Source organism: Oncorhynchus keta, chromosome 25 (assembly GCF_023373465.1).
Source record: "Oncorhynchus keta strain PuntledgeMale-10-30-2019 chromosome 25, Oket_V2, whole genome shotgun sequence".
NCBI lineage: Eukaryota > Metazoa > Chordata > Actinopteri > Salmoniformes > Salmonidae > Oncorhynchus > Oncorhynchus keta.
This window is the reverse complement of record NC_068445.1, coordinates 49,162,177-49,182,963: the sequence shown is the minus strand read 5'-3', so window position 1 is coordinate 49,182,963 and position 20,787 is coordinate 49,162,177. Positions and strand designations below refer to the sequence as shown.

The window sequence follows — 20,787 nt, the reverse complement described above, 5'->3', positions numbered from 1 at the left end:
CTGATACACTGTCCCCTGATACACTGTCCCTGATACACTGTCCCCTGATACACTGTCCCCTGATACACTGTCCCCTGATACACTGTCCCCTGATACTGTCCCCTGATACACTGTCCCCTGATACACTGTCCCCTGATACACTGTCCCCTGATACACTGTCCCCTGACTGTCTCCTGATACACTGTCCCCTGATACACTGTCCCCTGATACACCCCTGATACACTGTCCCCTGATACACTGTCCCCTGACTGATACACTGTCCCCTGATACACTGTCCCCCTGATACACTGTCCCCCTGATACACTGTCCCCCTGATACACTGTCCCCTGACTGTCTCCTGATACACTGTCCCCTGATACACTGTCCCCCTGATACACTGTCCCCTGATACACTGTCCCCTGACTGTCTCCTGATACACTGTCCCCTGATACACTGTCCCCTGATACACTGTCCCCTGATACACTGTCCCCTGACTGTCTCCTGATACACTGTCCCCCTGATACACTGTCCCCTGATACACACTGTCCCCTGATACACTGTCCCCTGATACACTGTCCCCTGATACACTGTCCCCTGATACACTGTCCCCTGATACACTGTCCCTGATACACTGTCCCCTGATACACTGTCCACTGTCCCCTGATACACTGTCCCCTGATACACTGTCCCCTGATACACTGTCCCCTGATACACTGTCCCCTGATACACTGTCCCCTGATACACTGTCCCCTGATACACTGTCCCCTGATACACTGTCCCCTGATACACTGTCCCTGATACACTGTCCCCTGATACACTGTCCCCTGATACACTGTCCCCTGATACACTGTCCCCTGATACACTGTCCCCCTGATACACTGTCCCCTGATACTGTCCCCACTGTCCCTGATACACTGTCCCCTGATACACTGTCCCCTGACTGTCCACTGTCCCCTGATACACTGTCCCCCTGATACACTGTCCCCTGATACACTGTCCCCTGATACACTGTCCCCTGATACACTGTCCCCTGATACACCTGATACACTGTCCCTGATACACTGTCCCCTGATACACTGTCCCCTGATACACTGTCCCCTGATACACTGTCCCTGATACACTGTCCCCTGATACACTGTCCCCTGATACACTGTCCCCTGATACACTGTCCCCTGATACACTGTCCCCTGATACACTGTCCCCTGATACACTGTCCCTGATACACTGTCTGTCCCTGATACACTGTCCCCTGATACACTGTCCCCTGATACACTGTGATACACCCCTGATACACTGTCCCCTGATACACTGTCCCCTGATACACTGTCCCCTGATACACTGTCCCCTGATACACTGTCCCCTGATACACTGTCCCCCTGATATACTGTCCCCTGATACACTGTCCCCTGATACACTGTCCCCTGATACACTGTCCCCTGATACACTGTCCCCTGATACACTGTCCCCTGATACACTGTCCCCTGATACACTGTCCCCTGATACACTGTCCCCTGATACACTGTCCCCTGATACACTGTCCCCTGATACACTGTCCCCTGATACACTGTCCCCTGATACACTGTCCCCTGATACACTGTCCCCTGATACACTGTCCCCTGATACACTGTCCCCTGATACACTGTCCCTGATACACTGTCCCTGATACACTGTCCCCTGATACACTGTCCCCTGATACACTGTCTCCTGATACACTGTCCCCTGATACACTGTCCCCTGATACACTGTCCCCTGATACACTGTCCCCCTGATACACTGTCCCCTGATACACTGTCCCCTGATACACTGTCCCCTGATACACTGTCCCCTTATACACTGTCCCCTGATACACTGTCCCCTGATACACTGTCCCCTGATACACTGTCCCCCTGATACACTGTCCCCTGATACACTGTCCCCTGATACACTGTCCCCTGATACACTGTCTGTCCCTGATACACTGTCCTCCTGATACACTGTCCCCTGATACACTGTCCCCTGATACACTGTCCCCTGATACACTGTCCCCTGATACACTGTCCCCCTGATACACTGTCCCCTGATACACTGTCCCCTGATACACTGTCCCCCCTGATACACTGTCCCCTACATACACTGTCTCCTGATACACTGTCCCCTGATACACACTGTCCCCTGATACACTGTCCCCTGATACACTGTCCCTGATACACTGTCCCCTGATACACTGTCCCCTGATACACTGTCCCCTGATACACTGTCCCCTGATACACTGTCCCCTGATACACTGTCCCTGATACACTGTCCCCTGATACACTGTCCCCTGATACACTGTCCCCTGATACACTGTCCCCTGATACACTGTCCCCTGATACACTGTCCCCTGATACACTGTCCCCTGATACACTGTCCCCTGATACACTGTCCCCTGATACACTGTCCCCTGATACACTGTCCCCTGATACACTGTCCCCTGATACACTGTCCCCTGATACACTGTGATCCTGTCCTGATACACTGTCCCCTGATACACTGTCCCCTGATACACTGTCCCCTGATACACTGTCCCCTGATACACTGTCCCCTGATACACTGTCCCCTGATACACTGTCCCCTGATACACTGTCCCTGATACACTGTCCCCTGATACACTGTCCCCTGATACACTGTCCCCTGATACACTGTCCCCTGATACACTGTCCCCTGATACACTGTCCCCTGATACACTGTCCCCTGATACACTGTCCCCTGATACACTGTCCCCTGATACACTGTCCCCCTGATACACTGTCCCCTGATACACTGTCCCCCTGATACACTGTCCCCTGATACACTGTCCCCTGATACACTGTCCCCTGATACACTGTCCCCTGATACACTGTCCCCTGATACACTGTCCCCTGATACACTGTCCCCTGATACACTGTCCCCTGATACACTGTCCCCTGATACACTGTCCCCTGATACACTGTCCCCTGATACACTGTCCCCTGATACACTGTCCCCCTGATACACTGTCCCCTGATACACTGTCCCCTGATACACTGTCCCCTGATACACTGTCCCCTGATACACTGTCCCCTGATACACTGTCCCCTGATACACTGTCCCCTGATACACTGTCCCCTGATACACTGTCCCCTGATACACTGTCCCCTGATACACTGTCCCCTGATACACTGTCCCCTGATACACTGTCCCCTGATACACTGTCCCCTGATACACTGTCCCCTGATACACTGTCCCCTGATACACTGTCCCCTGATACACTGTCCCCTGATACACTGTCCCCTGATACACTGTCCCCTGATACACTGTCCCCCTGATACACTGTCCCCTGATACACTGTCCCCTGATACACTGTCCCCTGATACACTGTCCCCTGATACACTGTCCCCTGATACACTGTCCCCTGATACACTGTCCCCTGATACACTGTCCCCTGATACACTGTCCCCTGATACACTGTCCCCTGATACACTGTCCCCTGATACACTGTCCCCTGATACACTGTACCCCTGATACACTGTCCCCTGATACACTGTCCCCTGATACACTGTCCCCCTGATACACTGTCCCCTGATACACTGTCCCCCTGATACACTGTCCCCCTGATACACTGTCCCCTGATACACTGTCCCCCTGATACACTGTCCCCTGATACACTGTCCCCTGATACACTGTCCCCTGATACACTGTCCCCTGATACACTGTCCCCTGATACACTGTCCCCCCAAACACTGTCCCCTAATACACTGTCCCCTGATACACTGTCCCCCTGATACACTGTCCCCTGATACACTGTCCCCTGATACACTGTCCCCTGATACACTGTCCCCTGATACACTGTCCCTGATACACTGTCCCCTGATCCCCTGCCCCCTGATACACTGTCCCCTGATACACTGTCCCCTGATACACTGTCCCTGATACACTGTCCCCTGATACACTGTCCCCTGATACACTGTCCCCTGATACACTGTCCCCTGATACACTGTCCCCTGATACACTGTCCCCTGATACACTGTCCCCTGATACACTGTCCCCTGATACACTGTCCCCTGATACACTGTCCCTGATACACTGTCCCCTGATACACTGTCCCCTGATACACTGTCCCCTGATACACTGTCCCCTGATACACTGTCCCCTGATACACTGTCCCCTGATACACTGTCCCCTGATACACTGTCCCCTGATACACTGTCCCCTGATACACTGTCCCCTGATACACTGTCCCTGATACACTGTCCCTGATACACTGTACACTGTCCCTGATACACTGTCCCCTGATACACTGTCCCCTGATACACTGTCCCCTGATACACTGTCCCTGATACACTGTCCCCTGATACACTGTCCCCTGATACACTGTCCCTGATACACTGTCCCTGATACACTGTCCCCTGATACACTGTCCCCTGATACACTGTCCCCTGATACACTGTCCCCTGATACACTGTCCCCTGATACACTGTCCCCCCTGATACACTGTCCCCTGATACACTGTCCCCTGATACACTGTCCCCTGATACACTGTCCCCTGATACACTGTCCCTGATACACTGTCCCCTGATACACTGTCCCCTGATACACTGTCCCCTGATACACTGTCCCCTGATACACTGTCCCCTGATACACTGTCCCCTGATACACTGTCCCCTGATACACTGTCCCCTGATACACTGTCCCCTGATACACTGTCCCCTGATACACTGTCCCCTGATACACTGTCCCCTGATACACTGTCCCCTGATACACTGTCCCCTGATACACTGTCCCTGATACACTGTCCCCTGATACACTGTCCCCTGATACACTGTCCCCTGATACACTGTCCCTGATACACTGTCCCTGATACACTGTCCCCTGATACACTGTCCCCTGATACACTGTCCCCTGATACACTGTCCCCTGATACACTGTCCCCTGATACACTGTCCCCTGATACACTGTCCCCTGATACACTGTCCCCTGATACACTGTCCCCTGATACACTGTCCCTGATACACTGTCCCCTGATACACTGTCCCCTGATACACTGTCCCCTGATACACTGTCCCCTGATACACTGTCCCCTGATACACTGTCCCCTGATACACTGTCCCCTGATACACTGTCCCCTGATACACTGTCCCCTGATACACTGTCCCCTGATACACTGTCCCCTGATACACTGTCCCCTGATACACTGTCCCCTGATACACTGTCCCCTGATACACTGTCCCCTGATACACTGTCCCCCACTGTCCCCTGATACACTGTCCCCTGATACACTGTCCCTGATACACTGTCCCCTGATACACTGTCCCCTGATACACTGTCCCCTGATACACTGTCCCCTGATACACTGTCCCCTGATACACTGTCCCCTGATACACTGTCCCCTGATACACTGTCCCCTGATACACTGTCCCCTGATACACTGTCCCCTGATACACTGTCCCCTGATACACTGTCCCCTGATACACTGTCCCTGATACACTGTCCCTGATACACTGTCCCCTGATACACTGTCCCCTGATACACTGTCCCCTGATACACTGTCCCCTGATACACTGTCCCCTGATACACTGTCCCTGATACACTGTCCCCTGATACACTGTCCCCCTGATACACTGTCCCTGATACACTGTCCCTGATACACTGTCCCCTGATACACTGTCCCCTGATACACTGTCCCCTGATACACTGTCCCCTGATACACTGTCCCCTGATACACTGTCCCTGATACACTGTCCCCTGATACACTGTCCCCTGATACACTGTCCCCTGATACACTGTCCCCTGATACACTGTCCCTGATACACTGTCCCCTGATACACTGTCCCCTGATACACTGTCCCCTGATACACTGTCCCCTGATACACTGTCCCCTGATACACTGTCCCCTGATACACTGTCCCTGATACACTGTCCCCTGATACACTGTCCCCTGATACACTGTCCCCTGATACACTGTCCCCTGATACACTGTCCCCTGATACACTGTCCCCTGATACACTGTCCCCTGATCCCCTGATCCTGTCCCCTGATACACTGTCCCTGATACACTGTCCCCCTGATACACTGTCCCCCTGATACACTGTCCCCTGATACACTGTCCCCTGATACACTGTCCCCTGATACACTGTCCCTGATACACTGTCCCCTGATACACTGTCCCTGATACACTGTCCCCTGATACACTGTCCCCTGATACACTGTCCCCTGATACACTGTCCCTGATACACTGTCCCTGATACACTGTCCCCTGATACACTGTCCCCTGATACACTGTCCCCCTGATACACTGTCCCCTGATACACTGTCCCCCTGATACACTGTCCCCTGATACCCTGTCCCCTGATACACTGTCCCCCTGATACACTGTCCCCTGATACACTGTCCCCTGATACACTGTCCCCCTGATACACTGTCCCCTGATACACTGTCCCCACTGTCCCTGATACACTGTCCCCTGATACACTGTCCCCTGATACACTGTCCCCTGATACACTGTCCCTGATACACTGTCCCCTGATACACCCTGATCCCCTGATACACTGTCCCCTGATACACTGTCCCTGATACACTGTCCCTGATACACTGTCCCCTGATACACTGTCCCCTGATACACTGTCCCCTGATACACTGTCCCCTGATACACTGTCCCCTGATACACTGTCCCCTGATACACTGTCCCCTGATACACTGTCCCTGATACACTGTCCCCTGATACACTGTCCCCTGATACACTGTCCCTGATACACTGTCCCCTGATACACTGTCCCCCCTGATACACTGTCCCTGATACACTGTCCCCTGATACACTGTCCCCTGATACACTGTCCCCTGATACACTGTCCCCTGATACACTGTCCCCTGATACACTGTCCCTGATACACTGTCCCCTGATACACTGTCCCCTGATACACTGTCCCCTGATACACTGTCCCCTGATACACTGTCCCCTGATACACACTGTCCCCTGATACACTGTCCCCTGATACACTGTCCCCTGATACACTGTCCCTGATACACTGTCCCCTGATACACTGTCCCCTGATACACTGTCCCCTGATACACTGTCCCCTGATACACTGTCCCCTGATACACTGTCCCCTGATACACTGTCCCCTGATACACTGTCCCCTGATACACTGTCCCCTGATACACTGTCCCCTGATACACTGTCTCCTGATACACTGTCCCCTGATACACTGTCCCCTGATACACTGTCCCCTGATACACTGTCCCCTGATACACTGTCCCCTGATACACTGTCCCCTGATACACTGTCCCCTGATACACTGTCCCCTGATACACTGTCCCTGATACACTGTCCCCTGATACACTGTCCCCTGATACACTGTCCCCTGATACACTGTCCCCTGATACACTGTCCCCTGATACACTGTCCCCTGATACACTGTCCCCTGATACACTGTCCCCTGATACACTGTCCCCTGATACACTGTCCCTGATACACTGTCCCCTGATACACTGTCCCCTGATACACTGTCCCCTGATACACTGTCCCCTGATACACTGTCCCCTGATACACTGTCCCCTGATACACTGTCCCCTGATACACTGTCCCCTGATACACTGTCCCCTGATACACTGTCCCCTGATACACTGTCCCCTGATACCCTGTCCCCCTGATACACTGTCCCCTGATACACTGTCCCCTGATACACTGTCCCCTGATACACTGTCCCCCTGATACACTGTCCCCTGATACACTGTCCCCTGATACACTGTCCCCTGATACACTGTCCCCTGATACACTGTCCCCTGATACACTGTCCCCTGATACACTGTCCCCTGATACACTGTCCCCTGATACACTGTCCCCTGATACACTGTCCCCTGATACACTGTCCCCTGATACACTGTCCCCTGATACACTGTCCCCTGATACACTGTCCCCTGATACACTGTCCCCTGATACACTGTCCCCTGATACACTGTCCCCCTGATACACTGTCCCCTGATACACTGTCCCCTGATACACTGTCCCCTGATACACTGTCCCCTGATACACTGTCCCCTGATACACTGTCCCCCTGATACACTGTCCCCTGATACACTGTCCCCTGATACACTGTCCCCTGATACACTGTCCCCTGATACACTGTCCCCCTGATACACTGTCCCCTGATACACTGTCCCCTGATACACTGTGATACACTGTCCCCTGATACACTGTCCCTGATACACTGTCCCCTGATACACTGTCCCCTGATACACTGTCCCCTGATACACTGTCCCCTGATACACTGTCCCCTGATACACTGTCCCCTGATACACTGTCCCTGATACCTGTCCCTGATACACTGTCCCCTGATACACTGTCCCCTGATACACTGTCCCCTGATACACTGTCCCCTGATACACTGTCCCCTGATACACTGTCCCTGATACACTGTCCCCTGATACACTGTCCCCTGATACACTGTCCCTGATACACTGTCCCCTGATACACTGTCCCCTGATACACTGTCCCCTGATACACTGTCCCTGATACACTGTCCCCTGATACACTGTCCCTGATACACTGTCCCCTGATACACTGTCCCCTGATACACTGTCCCCTGATACACTGTCCCCTGATACACTGTCCCCTGATACACTGTCCCCTGATACACTGTCCCCTGATACACTGTCCCCTGATACACTGTCCCCTGATACACTGTCCCCTGATACACTGTCCCCTGATACACTGTCCCCTGATACACTGTCCCCTGATACACTGTCCCCTGATACACTGTCCCCTGATACACTGTCCCCTGATACACTGTCCCTGATACACTGTCCCTGATACACTGTCCCCTGATACACTGTCCCCTGATACACTGTCCCCTGATACACTGTCCCCTGATACACTGTCCCCTGATACACTGTCCCTGATACACTGTCCCCTGATACACTGTCCCCTGATACACTGTCCCCTGATACACTGTCCCCTGATACACTGTCCCCTGATACACTGTCCCCTGATACACTGTCCCCTGATACACTGTCCCCTGATACACTGTCCCCTGATACACTGTCCCCCTGATACACTGTCCCCTGATACACTGTCCCCTGATACACTGTCCCCTGATACACTGTCCCCTGATACACTGTCCCCTGATACACTGTCCCCTGATACACTGTCCCCTGATACACTGTCCCCTGATACACTGTCCCCTGATACACTGTCCCCTGATACACTGTCCCCTGATACACTGTCCCCTGATACACTGTCCCCTGATACACTGTCCCCTGATACACTGTCCCCTGATACACTGTCCCCTGATACACTGTCCCCTGATACACTGTCCCCTGATACACTGTCCCCTGATACACTGTCCCCTGATACACTGTCCCCTGATACACTGTCCCCTGATACACTGTCCCCTGATACACTGTCCCCTGATACACTGTCCCCTGATACACTGTCCCCTGATACACTGTCCCCTGATACACTGTCCCCTGATACACTGTCCCCTGATACACTGTCCCTGATACACTGTCCCCTGATACACTGTCCCCTGATACACTGTCCCCTGATACACTGTCCCCTGATACACTGTCCCCTGATACACTGTCCCTGATACACTGTCCCTGATACACTGTCCCCTGATACACTGTCCCCTGATACACTGTCCCCTGATACACTGTCCCCTGATACACTGTCCCCTGATACACTGTCCCCTGATACACTGTCCCCTGATACACTGTCCCCTGATACACTGTCCCCTGATACACTGTCCCTGATACACTGTCCCCTGATACACTGTCCCCTGATACACTGTCCCCTGATACACTGTCCCCTGATACACTGTCCCCTGATACACTGTCCCCTGATACACTGTCCCCTGACACTGTCCCCTGATACACTGTCCCCTGATACACTGTCCCCTGATACACTGTCCCCTGATACACTGTCCCCTGATACACTGTCCCCTGATACACTGTCCCCTGATACACTGTCCCCTGATACACTGTCCCCTGATACACTGTCCCCTGATACACTGTCCCCTGATACACTGTCCCCTGATACACTGTCCCCTGATACACTGTCCCCTGATACACTGTCCCCTGATACACTGTCCCCTGATACACTGTCCCCTGATACACTGTCCCCCTGATACACTGTCCCCTGATACACTGTCCCCTGATACACTGTCCCCTGATACACTGTCCCCTGATACACTGTCCCCTGATACACTGTCCCCCCTGATACACTGTCCCCTGATACACTGTCCCCTGATACACTGTCCCCCTGATACACTGTCCCCTGATACACTGTCCCCTGATACACTGTCCCCTGATACACTGTCCCCTGATACACTGTCCCCTGATACACTGTCCCCTGATACACTGTCCCCTGATACACTGTCCCCTGATACACTGTCCCCCTGATACACTGTCCCCTGATACACTGTCCCCCTGACACACTGTCTCCTGATACACTGTCCCCTGATACACTGTCCCCCTGATACACTGTCCCCTGATACACTGTCCCCTGATACACTGTCCCCTGATACACTGTCCCCCTGACACACTGTCCCCTGATACACTGTCTCCTGATACACTGTCCCCTGATACACTGTCCCCTGATACACTGTCCCCTGATACACTGTCCCCTGATACACTGTCCCCTGATACACTGTCCCCTGATACACTGTCCCCTGATACACTGTCCCCTGATACACTGTCCCCTGATACACTGTCCCCTGATACACTGTCCCCTGATACACTGTCCCCTGATACACTGTCCCTGATACACTGTCCCCTGATACACTGTCCCCTGATACACTGTCCCCTGATACACTGTCCCCTGATACACTGTCCCCCTGACACACTGTCCCCTGATACACTGTCCCCTGATACACTGTCCCCTGATACACTGTCCCCTGATACACTGTCCCCTGATACACTGTCCCCCTGATACACTGTCCCCCTGATACACTGTCCCCTGATACACTGTCCCCTGATACACTGTCCCCTGATACACTGTCCCCTGATACACTGTCCCCCTGATACACTGTCCCCCTGATACACTGTCCCCTGATACACTGTCAAACCTGGACAACAACAACAGATATCAAATAGTTATATTGTATGTAGTCTTCAATCTCTCATAATTTTTTCAATTTCCATTGAGTGTCAACTAGGGAGGAAAGACCCAGCATTGTTTTCTAACCAATCAACTCATGTGTTAATTCCTCACACCTGCAGCGATTCAATTTCAATATATTAAGCACACCAATTACCTCCTCCACATTCCTGAGCCAATCAACTTCAGCCTGCTTAAAGACTTATCATCATCCCCTGATACTGTGTACCAATCGGTTGGCTCGTATTTAACCCCTTACACTGGCCTTAATGGATAGGGGACACATTTAAATGTTTCTAACAGAAGCACTATAAAAAGAGGGTGAGACTGGGTCAGTAGAGGGTGAGAGAGGCTGGGTCAGTAGATGGTGAGAGAGGCTTGGACAGTAGAGGGTGAGAGAGGCTTGGTCAGTAGAGGGTGAGAGAGGCTGGGTCAGTAGAGGGTGAGACTGGGTCAGTAGAGGGTGAGACTGGGTCAGTAGAGGGTGAGAGAGGCTGGGTCAGTAGAGGGTGAGACTGGGTCAGTAGAGGGTGAGACTGGGTCAGTAGAGGGTGAGAGAGGCTGGGTCAGTAGAGGGTGAGAGACTGGGTCAGTAGAGGGTGAGAGAGGCTGGGTCAGTAGAGGGTGAGAGAGGCTGGGTCAGTAGAGGGTGATAGACTGGGTCAGTAGAGGGTGAGAGACTGGGTCAGTAGAGGGTGATAGACTGGGTCAGTAGAGGGTGATAGACTGGGTCAGTAGAGGGTGAGAGACTGGGTCAGTAGAGGGTGAGAGAGGCTGGGTCAGTAGAGGGTGAGAGAGGCTGGGTCAATAGAGGGTGAGAGAGGCTGGGTCAGTAGAGGGTGAGACTGGGTCAGTAGAGGGTGAGACTGGGTCAGTAGAGGGTGAGACTGGATCAGTAGAGGGTGAGAGAGGCTGGGTCAGTAGAGGGTGAGAGAGGCTGGGTCAGTAGAGGGTGAGAGAGGCTGGGTCAGTAGAGGGTGAGAAACTGGGTCAGTAGAGGGTGAGAGACTGGGTCAGTAGAGGGTGAGAGAGGCTGGGTCAGTAGAGGGTGAGACTGGGTCAGTAGAGGGTGAGACTGGGTCAGTAGAGGGTGAGACTGGGTCAGTAGATGGTGAGAGAGGCTTGGTCAGTAGAGGGTGAGAGAGGCTTGGTCAGTAGAGGGTGAGAGAGGCTGGGTCAGTAGAGGGTGAGAGAGGCTGGGTCAGTAGAGGGTGAGACTGGGTCAGTAGAGGGTGAGACTGGGTCAGTAGAGGGTGAGAGAGGCTGGGTCAGTAGAGGGTGAGACTGGGTCAGTAGAGGGTGAGACTGGGTCAGTAGAGGGTGAGAAACTGGGTCAGTAGAGGGTGAGAGGCTGGGTCAGTAGAGGGTAAGAGGCTGGGTCAGTAGAGGGTAAGAGGCTGGGTCAGTAGAGGGTGAGAGAGGCTGGGTCAGTAGAGGGTGAGAGAGGCTGGGTCATTAGAGGGTGAGAGAGGCTGGGTCAGTAGATGGTGAGAGAGGCTGGGTCAGTAGAGGGTGAGACTGGGTCAGTAGAGGGTGAGAGAGGCTTGGTCAGTAGAGGGTGAGAGAGGCTGGGGCAGTAGAGGGTGAGACTGGGTCAGTAGAGGGTGAGAGACTGGGTCAGTAGAGGGTGAGAGAGGCTGGGTCAGTAGAGGGTGAGAGAGGCTGGGTCAGTAGAGGGTGAGACTGGGTCAGTAGAGGGTGAGAGAGGCTGGGTCAGTAGAGGGTGAGAGGCTGGGTCAGTAGAGGGTGAGAGAGGCTTGGTCAGTAGAGGGTGAGACTGGGTCAGTAGAGGGTGAGAGACTGGGTCAGTAGAGGGTGAGAGAGGCTTGGTCAGTAGAGGGTGAGAGAGGCTTGGTCAGTAGAGGGTGAGAGAGGCTTGGTCAGTAGAGGGTGAGACTGGGTCAGTAGAGGGTGAGAGACTGGGTCAGTAGAGGGTGAGAGAGGCTTGGTCAGTAGAGGGTGAGAGGCTTGGTCAGTAGAGGGTGAGACTGGGTCAGTAGAGGGTGAGAGACTGGGTCAGTAGAGGGTGAGAGGCTGGGTCAGTAGAGGGTGAGAGAGGCTTGGTCAGTAGAGGGTGAGAGAGGCTGGGTCAGTAGAGGGTGAGAGAGGCTTGGTCAGTAGAGGGTGAGAGAGGCTTGGTCAGTAGAGGGTGAGAGAGGCTTGGTCAGTAGAGGGTGAGAGACTGGGTCAGTAGAGGGTGAGAGACTGGGTCAGTAGAGGGTGAGAGACTGGGTCAGTAGAGGGTGAGAGGCTGGGTCAGTAGAGGGTGAGAGAGGCTGGGTCAGTAGAGGGTGAGAGGCTGGGTCAGTAGAGGGTGATTAATGAGGGTGAGAGGCTGGGTCAGTAGAGGGTGAGAGAGGCTGGGTCAGTAGAGGGTGAGAGAGGCTGGGTCAGTAGAGGGTGAGAGAGGCTGGGTCAGTAGAGGGTGAGAGACTGGGTCAGTAGAGGGTGAGAGACTGGGTCAGTAGAGGGTGAGACTGGGTCAGTAGAGGGTGAGAGGCTGGGTCAGTAGAGGGTGAGAGACTGGGTCAGTAGAGGGTGAGAGGCTGGGTCAGTAGAGGGTGAGAGACTGGGTCAGTAGAGGGTGAGAGACTGGGTCAGTAGAGGGTGAGAGACTGGGTCAGTAGAGGGTGAGAGGCTGGGTCAGTAGAGGTTGATAAATCATCAGTGGATATGATGCCTTCATAGAGAAAAGAGTAAACTGGGTTCGCTGTATGATTGACAAATTGATTACTGTATCTACAGTAGCAGCTATATGGGTTACTGTATCTACAGTAGCAGCTATATGGGTTACTGTATCTACAGTAGCAGCTATATGGGTTACTGTATCTACAGTAGCAGCTATATGGGTTACTGTATCTACAGTAGCAACTATATGGGTTACTGTATCTACAGTAGCAGCTATATGGGTTACTGTATCTACAGTAGCAGCTATATGGGTTACTGTATCTACAGTAGCAGCTATATGGGTTACTGTATCTACAGTAGCAGCTATATGGGTTACTGTATCTACAGTAGCAACTATATGGGTTACTGTATCTACAGTAGCAGCTATATGGGTTACTGTATCTACAGTAGCAGCTATATGGGTTACTGTATCTACAGTAGCAGCTATATGGGTTACTGTATCTACAGTAGCAGCTATATGGGTTACTGTATCTACAGTAGCAGCTATATGGGTTACTGTATCTACAGTAGCAGCTATATGGGTTACTGTATCTACAGTAGCAGCTATATGGGTTACTGTATCTACAGTAGCAGCTATATGGGTTACTGTATCTACAGTAGCAGCTATATGGGTTACTGTATCTACAGTAGCAGCTATATGGGTTACTGTATCTACAGTAGCAGCTATATGGGTTACTGTATCTACAGTAGCAGCTATATGGGTTACTGTATCTACAGTAGCAGCTATATGGGTTACTGTATCTACAGTAGCAGCTACTGTATCTACAGTAGCAGTGGGTTACTGTATCTACAGTAGCAGCTATATGGGTTACTGTATCTACAGTAGCAGCTATATGGGTTACTGTATCTACAGTAGCAGCTATATGGGTTACTGTATCTACAGTAGCAGCTATATGGGTTACTGTATCTACAGTAGCAGCTATATGGGTTACTGTATCTACAGTAGCAGCTATATGGGTTACCGTATCTACAGTAGCAGCTATATGGGTTACCGTATCTACAGTAGCAGCTATATGGGTTACCGTATCTACAGTAGCAGCTATATGGGTTACCGTATCTACAGTAGCAGCTATATGGGTTACTGTATCTACAGTAGCAGCTATATGGGTTACTGTATCTACAGTAGCAGCTATATGGGTTACTGTATCTACAGTAGCAGCTATATGGGTTACTGTATCTACAGTAGCAGCTATATGGGTTACCGTATCTACAGTAGCAGCTATATGGGTTACCGTATCTATTAGCAGGTATCTCACCCATATACTCAGTTAGGGTATTAGCAGGTATCTCACCCATATACTCAGTTAGGGTATTAGCAGGTATCTCACCCATATACTCAGTTAGGGTATTAGCTGGTATCTCACCCATATACTCAGTTAGGGTATTAGCAGGTAGCTCACCCATATACTCAGTTAGGGTATTAGCAGGTATCTCACCCATATACTCAGTTAGGGTATTAGCAGGTATCTCACCCATATACTCAGTTAGGGTATTAGCAGGTATCTCACCCATATACTCAGTTAGGGTATTAGCAGGTATCTCACCCATATACTCAGTTAGGGTATTAGCAGGTAGCTCACCCATATACTCAGTTAGGGTATTAGCAGGTATCTCACCCATATACTCAGTTAGGGTATCAGCAGGTATCTCACCCATATACTCAGTTAGGGTATTAGCTGGTATCTCACCCATATACTCAGTTAGGGTATTAGCAGGTATCTCACCCATATACTCAGTTCGGGTATTAGCAGGTAGCTCACCCATATACTCAGTTAGGGTATTAGCAGGTAGCTCACCCATATACTCAGTTAGGGTATTAGCAGGTAGCTCACCCATATACTCAGTTAGGGTATTAGCAGGTATCTCACCCATATACTCAGTTAGGGTATTAGCAGGTATCTCACCCATATACTCAGTTAGGGTATCAGCAGGTATCTCACCCATATACTCAGTTAGGGTATTAGCAGGTATCTCACCCATATACTCAGTTAGGGTATTAGCAGGTATCTCACCCATATACTCAGTTAGGGTATTAGCAGGTATCTCACCCATATACTCAGTTAGGGTATTAGCAGGTATCTCACCCATATACTCAGTTAGGGTATTAGCAGGTATCTCACCCATATACTCAGTTAGGGTATCAGCAGGTATCTCACCCATATACTCAGTTAGGGTATTAGCAGGTATCTCACCCATATACTCAGTTAGGGTATTAGCAGGTATCTCACCCATATACTCAGTTAGGGTATTAGCAGGTAGCTCACCCATGTTCGGTGGCACAGAGGGATCTCAGGCTGAGGTACCAGGTGCCAGTCTGGGGGTAGGGGATCCTCAGTTTAGTAATGTTGGAGCTGGAGTTTACTGACAACAGGAAGCCTGATACGGAATCTGGAGGGGGGGGGGGCAGAGACAGAGAGAGGGAGGGAGAGACAGAGAGAGGGAGGGAGAGACAGAGAGAGGGAGGGAGAGACAGAGAGAGGGAGGGAGAGACAGAGAGAGGGAGGGAGAGACAGAGAAAGGGAGGGAGAGACAGAGAGAGGGAGGGAGAGACAGAGAGAGGGAGGGAGAGACAGAGAGAGGGAGGGAGAGACAGAGAAAGGGAGGGAGAGACAGAGAGAGGGAGGGAGAGACAGAGAAAGGGAGGGAGAGACAGAGAGAGGGAGGGAGAGACAGAGAAAGGGAGGGAGAGACAGAGAGAGGGAGGGAGAGACAGAGAGAGGGAGGGAGAGACAGAGAGAGGGAGGGAGAGACAGAGAAAGGGAGGGAGAGACAGAGAGAGGGAGGGAGAGACAGAGAGAGGGAGGGAGAGACAGAGAAAGGGAGGGAGAGACAGAGAGAGGGAGGGAGAGAGAGAGAGGGAGGGAGAGACAGAGAGAGGGAGGGAGAGACAGAGAGAGGGAGGGAGAGACAGAGAGAGGGAGGGAGAGACAGAGAGAGTGAAAGAGAGAAAGAGGGAGAGGGAGAGAAAGAGAGGGAGAGAGATTTATTTGATCACAAGCTAGTTTCTTATAATTTATCTGATTTGATGGGAATAAACGGCCGGATTATACTGATATCTGTTATCTCTGCAACATGTTCTATCAAAGCAGCAGCTCCTCCTACCTGATTCACATTTGACAGAGGAGTTGTCTTTCAGGAACAGGGGCACGCCGTGGTTCAGACAGCCAAACACTGTGCTGTTCTCTCCTCTCAACGAAGACTGCAGGGGAAACACCTCCGTTATACAGTGCATTTCATTTTACAACAACACTACAGTCCTGAGCTGGGAGGAGAAATGGAGTTGAGACACTGGAGGTTGAGACTGATCCCTGTAGGAGCCCAATCCTCCATTGTGGCTTGTTACTGTATAATCCCTGTTGGAGACCAATCCTCCATCATGGCTTGTTACTGTATAATCCCTGTAGGAGACCAATCCTCCATCATGGCTTGTTACTGTATAATCCCTGTAGGAGACCAATCCTCCATCATGACTTGTTACTGTATAATCCCTGTAGGAGACCAATCCTCCATCATGACTTGTTACTGTATAATCCCTGTAGGAGACCAATCCTCCATCATGGCTTGTTACTGTATAATCCCTGTAGGAGACCAATCCTCCATCATGGCTTGTTACTGTATAATCCCTGTAGGAGACCAATCCTCCATCATGGCTTGTTACTGTATAATCCCCGTAGGAGACCAATCCTCCATCATAGCTTGTTACTGTATAATCCCTGTAGGAGACCAATCCTCCATCATGGCTTGTTACTGTATAATCCCCGTAGGAGACCAATCCTCCATCATGGCTTGTTACTGTATAATCCCTGTAGGAGACCAATCCTCCATCATAGCTTGTTACTGTATAATCCCCGTAGGAGACCAATCCTCCATCATGGCTTGTTACTGTATAATCCCTGTAGGAGACCGTCTTCAAGAGTCTTTTCTCTCCAAAACTCTTGAGCGTGCCGTCCTGGCCAGCTCTACCGCTATCTCTCTCAGAATGACCTTCTTGATCCAAATCAGTCAGGTTTCAAGACTAGTCATTCAACTGAGACTGCTCTTCTCTGTATCACGGAGGCGCTCCGCACTGCTAAAGCTAACTCTCTCCTCTGCTCTCATCCTTCTAGACCTATCGGCTGCCTTCGATACTGTGAACCATCAGATCCTCCTCTCCACCCTCTCCGAGTTGGGCATCTCCGGCGGCCCACGCTTGATTGCGTCCTACCTGACAGGTCGCTCCTACCAGGTGGCGTGGCGAGAATCTGTCTCCTCACCACGCGCTCTCACCACTGGTGTCCCCAGGGCTCTGTTCTAGGCCCTCTCTTATTCTCGCTATACACCAAGTCACTTGGCTCTGTCATAACCTCACATGGTCTCTCCTATCATTGCTATGCAGACGACACACAATTAATCTTCCTTTCCCCTTCTGATGACCAGGTGGCGAATCGCATCTCTGCATGTCTGGCAGACATATCAGTGTGGATGACGGATCACCACCTCAAGCTGAACCTCAGCAAGACGGAGCTCCTCTTCCTCCCGGGGAAGGACTGCCCGTTCCATGATCTTGCCATCACGGCTGACAACTCCATTGTGTCCTCCTCCCAGAGCGCTAAGAACCTTGGCGTGATCCTGGACAACACCCTGACGTTCTCAACTAACATCAGGCGGTGTCCCGTTCCTGTAGGTTCATGCTCTACAACATCCGCAGAGTACGACCCTGCCTCACACAGGAAGCGGCGCAGGTCCTAATCCAGGCACTTGTCATCTCCCGACTTGATTACTGCAACTCGCTGTTGGCTGGGCTCCCTGCCTGTGCCATTAAACCCCTACAACTCATCCAGAACGCCGCAGCCCGTCTGGTGTTCAACCTTCCCAAGTTCTCTCACGTCACCCCGCTCCTCCGCTCTCTCCACTGGCTTCCAGTTGAAGCTCGCATCCGCTACAAGACCATGGTGCTCGCCACGGAGCTGTGAGGGGAACGGCACCTCAGTACCTCCAGGCTCTGATCAGGCCCTACACCCAAACAAGGGCACTGCGTTCATCCACCTCTGGCCTGCTCTCGCCTCCCTACCACTGAGGAAGTACAGTTCCCGCTCAGCCCAGTCAAAACTGTTCGCTGCTCTGGCCCCCCAATGGTGGAACAAACTCCTCACGACGCCAGGACAGCGGAGTCAATCACCACCTTCCGGAGACACCTGAAACCCCACCTCTTCAAGGAATACCTAGGATAGGGTAAGTAAGGGTAGGTAATCCTTCTCCCCCCCAACAAGATTTAGATGCAAGTGGCTGTTCCACTGGTTGTCATAAGGTGTATGCACCAATTTGTAAGTCGCTCTGGATAAGAGCGTCTGCTAAATGACTTAAATGTAAATGTAATGTAAATGAGACCAATCCTCCATCATGGCTTGTTACTGTATAATCCCTGTAGGAGACCAATCCTCCATCATGGCTTGTTACTGTATAATCCCTGTAGGAGACCAATCCTCCATCATGGCTTGTTACTGTATAATCCCTGTAGGAGACCAATCCTCCATCATGGCTTGTTACTGTATAATCCCTGTAGGAGACCAATCCTCCATCATGGCTTGTTACTGTATAATCCCTGTAGGAGACCAATCCTCCATCATGACTTGTTACTGTACAGAAATTAACAGTAAACATTACACTCAAAAAAGGGTTGAAAAAAGATTAAGATCTTTCAGTGTTTTAGCAATGTGCAAATAGTTGTAGTATGAATAGTGGGGGAATATAATTAAACAGATAATTATGGGTTGGATTTGGAAATGGTGTTTGTTCTCCACTGGTTGCTCATGGCAACGGGCCACAAATCTTGTTGCTGTGATTGGGGCTGTTACGGTGACCGTATTACTGCCACACTGTTGGCCACTCATCTCCAAGTTCTTACAAACAGGAGTATATCCTACCTAGCTGGCATGAAAATGAACTATGGGAAAAGTGTCGTCCATTCGCTATTTAAGTGCATAGAGTAAATTTATTTTTTTCCTCTGCCCTTTGTGTCACGTTGGCATGAAGGGTCGGGAGACAGGCGCAGGAATGCGTAATAGGATTTTTTTTATTAAACCCAAGGCATTGGGACGAAGACCAAACAAAAGCGAGGAATAACTCAATTAAATAACACACGCGCACAATGATCAATGATTATCACACTGGACGAGACCTGTAATCATCTGCACAATGATCAATGATTATCACACTGACGAGACCTGTAATCATCTGCACAATGATCAATGATTATCACACTGGACGAGACCTGTAATCATCTACACAATGACTATCACACTGGACGAGACCTGTAATCATCTACACAATGATTATCACACTGGACGAGACCTGTAATCATCTACACAATGATTATCACACTGGACGAGACCTGTAATCATCTGCACAATGATTATCACACTGGACGAGACCTGTAATCATCTACACAATGATTATCACACTGGACGAGACCTGTAATCATCTACACAATGATTATCACACTGGACGAGACCTGTAATCATCTACACAATGATTATCACACTGGACGAGACCTGTAATCATCTACACAATGATTATCACACTGGACGAGACCTGTAATCATCTACACAATGATTATCACACTGGACGAGACCTGTAATCATCTGCACAATGATCAATGATTATCACACTGGACGAGACCTGTAATCATCTACACAATCCACAAGGGCACCAAAGCCCAAAACACACAGTACAGGTACTCACACACACCAACGGACATAGTAACAATAATGGACAGCCCAATGGAAACCAAAGGGCACACTTCTACCAGTACTTATCAGTGGGAACAGGGGACAGGTGTGTGTAATGAATACAGGTGCATGATAAACGTTCCGGAGGCATCCGTGACACCCTGTTCTGATACAGGTGCATGATAAGGGTCCATTCTAAAGCAAAACACATTTCACACACATATGATTTAGTACATGTAAAGACAAGATTACATCGAGAATATGATTTAGTACATGTAAAGACAAGATTACATCGAGAATATGATTTAGTATATGTAAAGACAAGATTACATCAAGAATATGATT

The 20,787-nt window shown here is 50.9% G+C and overlaps 1 protein-coding gene across 1 annotated transcript in view; it reads right to left on the bottom strand.

The window, feature by feature from the left end:
* tmem8b (transmembrane protein 8B) overlaps nt 1-20,787 on the bottom strand; it is a 323,154-nt gene that overhangs the window by 45,731 nt on the left and 256,636 nt on the right. Inside the window, exons 7-8 of the mRNA XM_052479892.1 lie at nt 16,838-16,934; nt 16,000-16,123 (exon numbers count right to left, since the gene is read on the bottom strand). Of these exons, the coding sequence (XP_052335852.1) occupies nt 16,000-16,123; nt 16,838-16,934 (221 nt within the window). The remainder of the gene's footprint in view (nt 1-15,999; nt 16,124-16,837; nt 16,935-20,787) is intronic.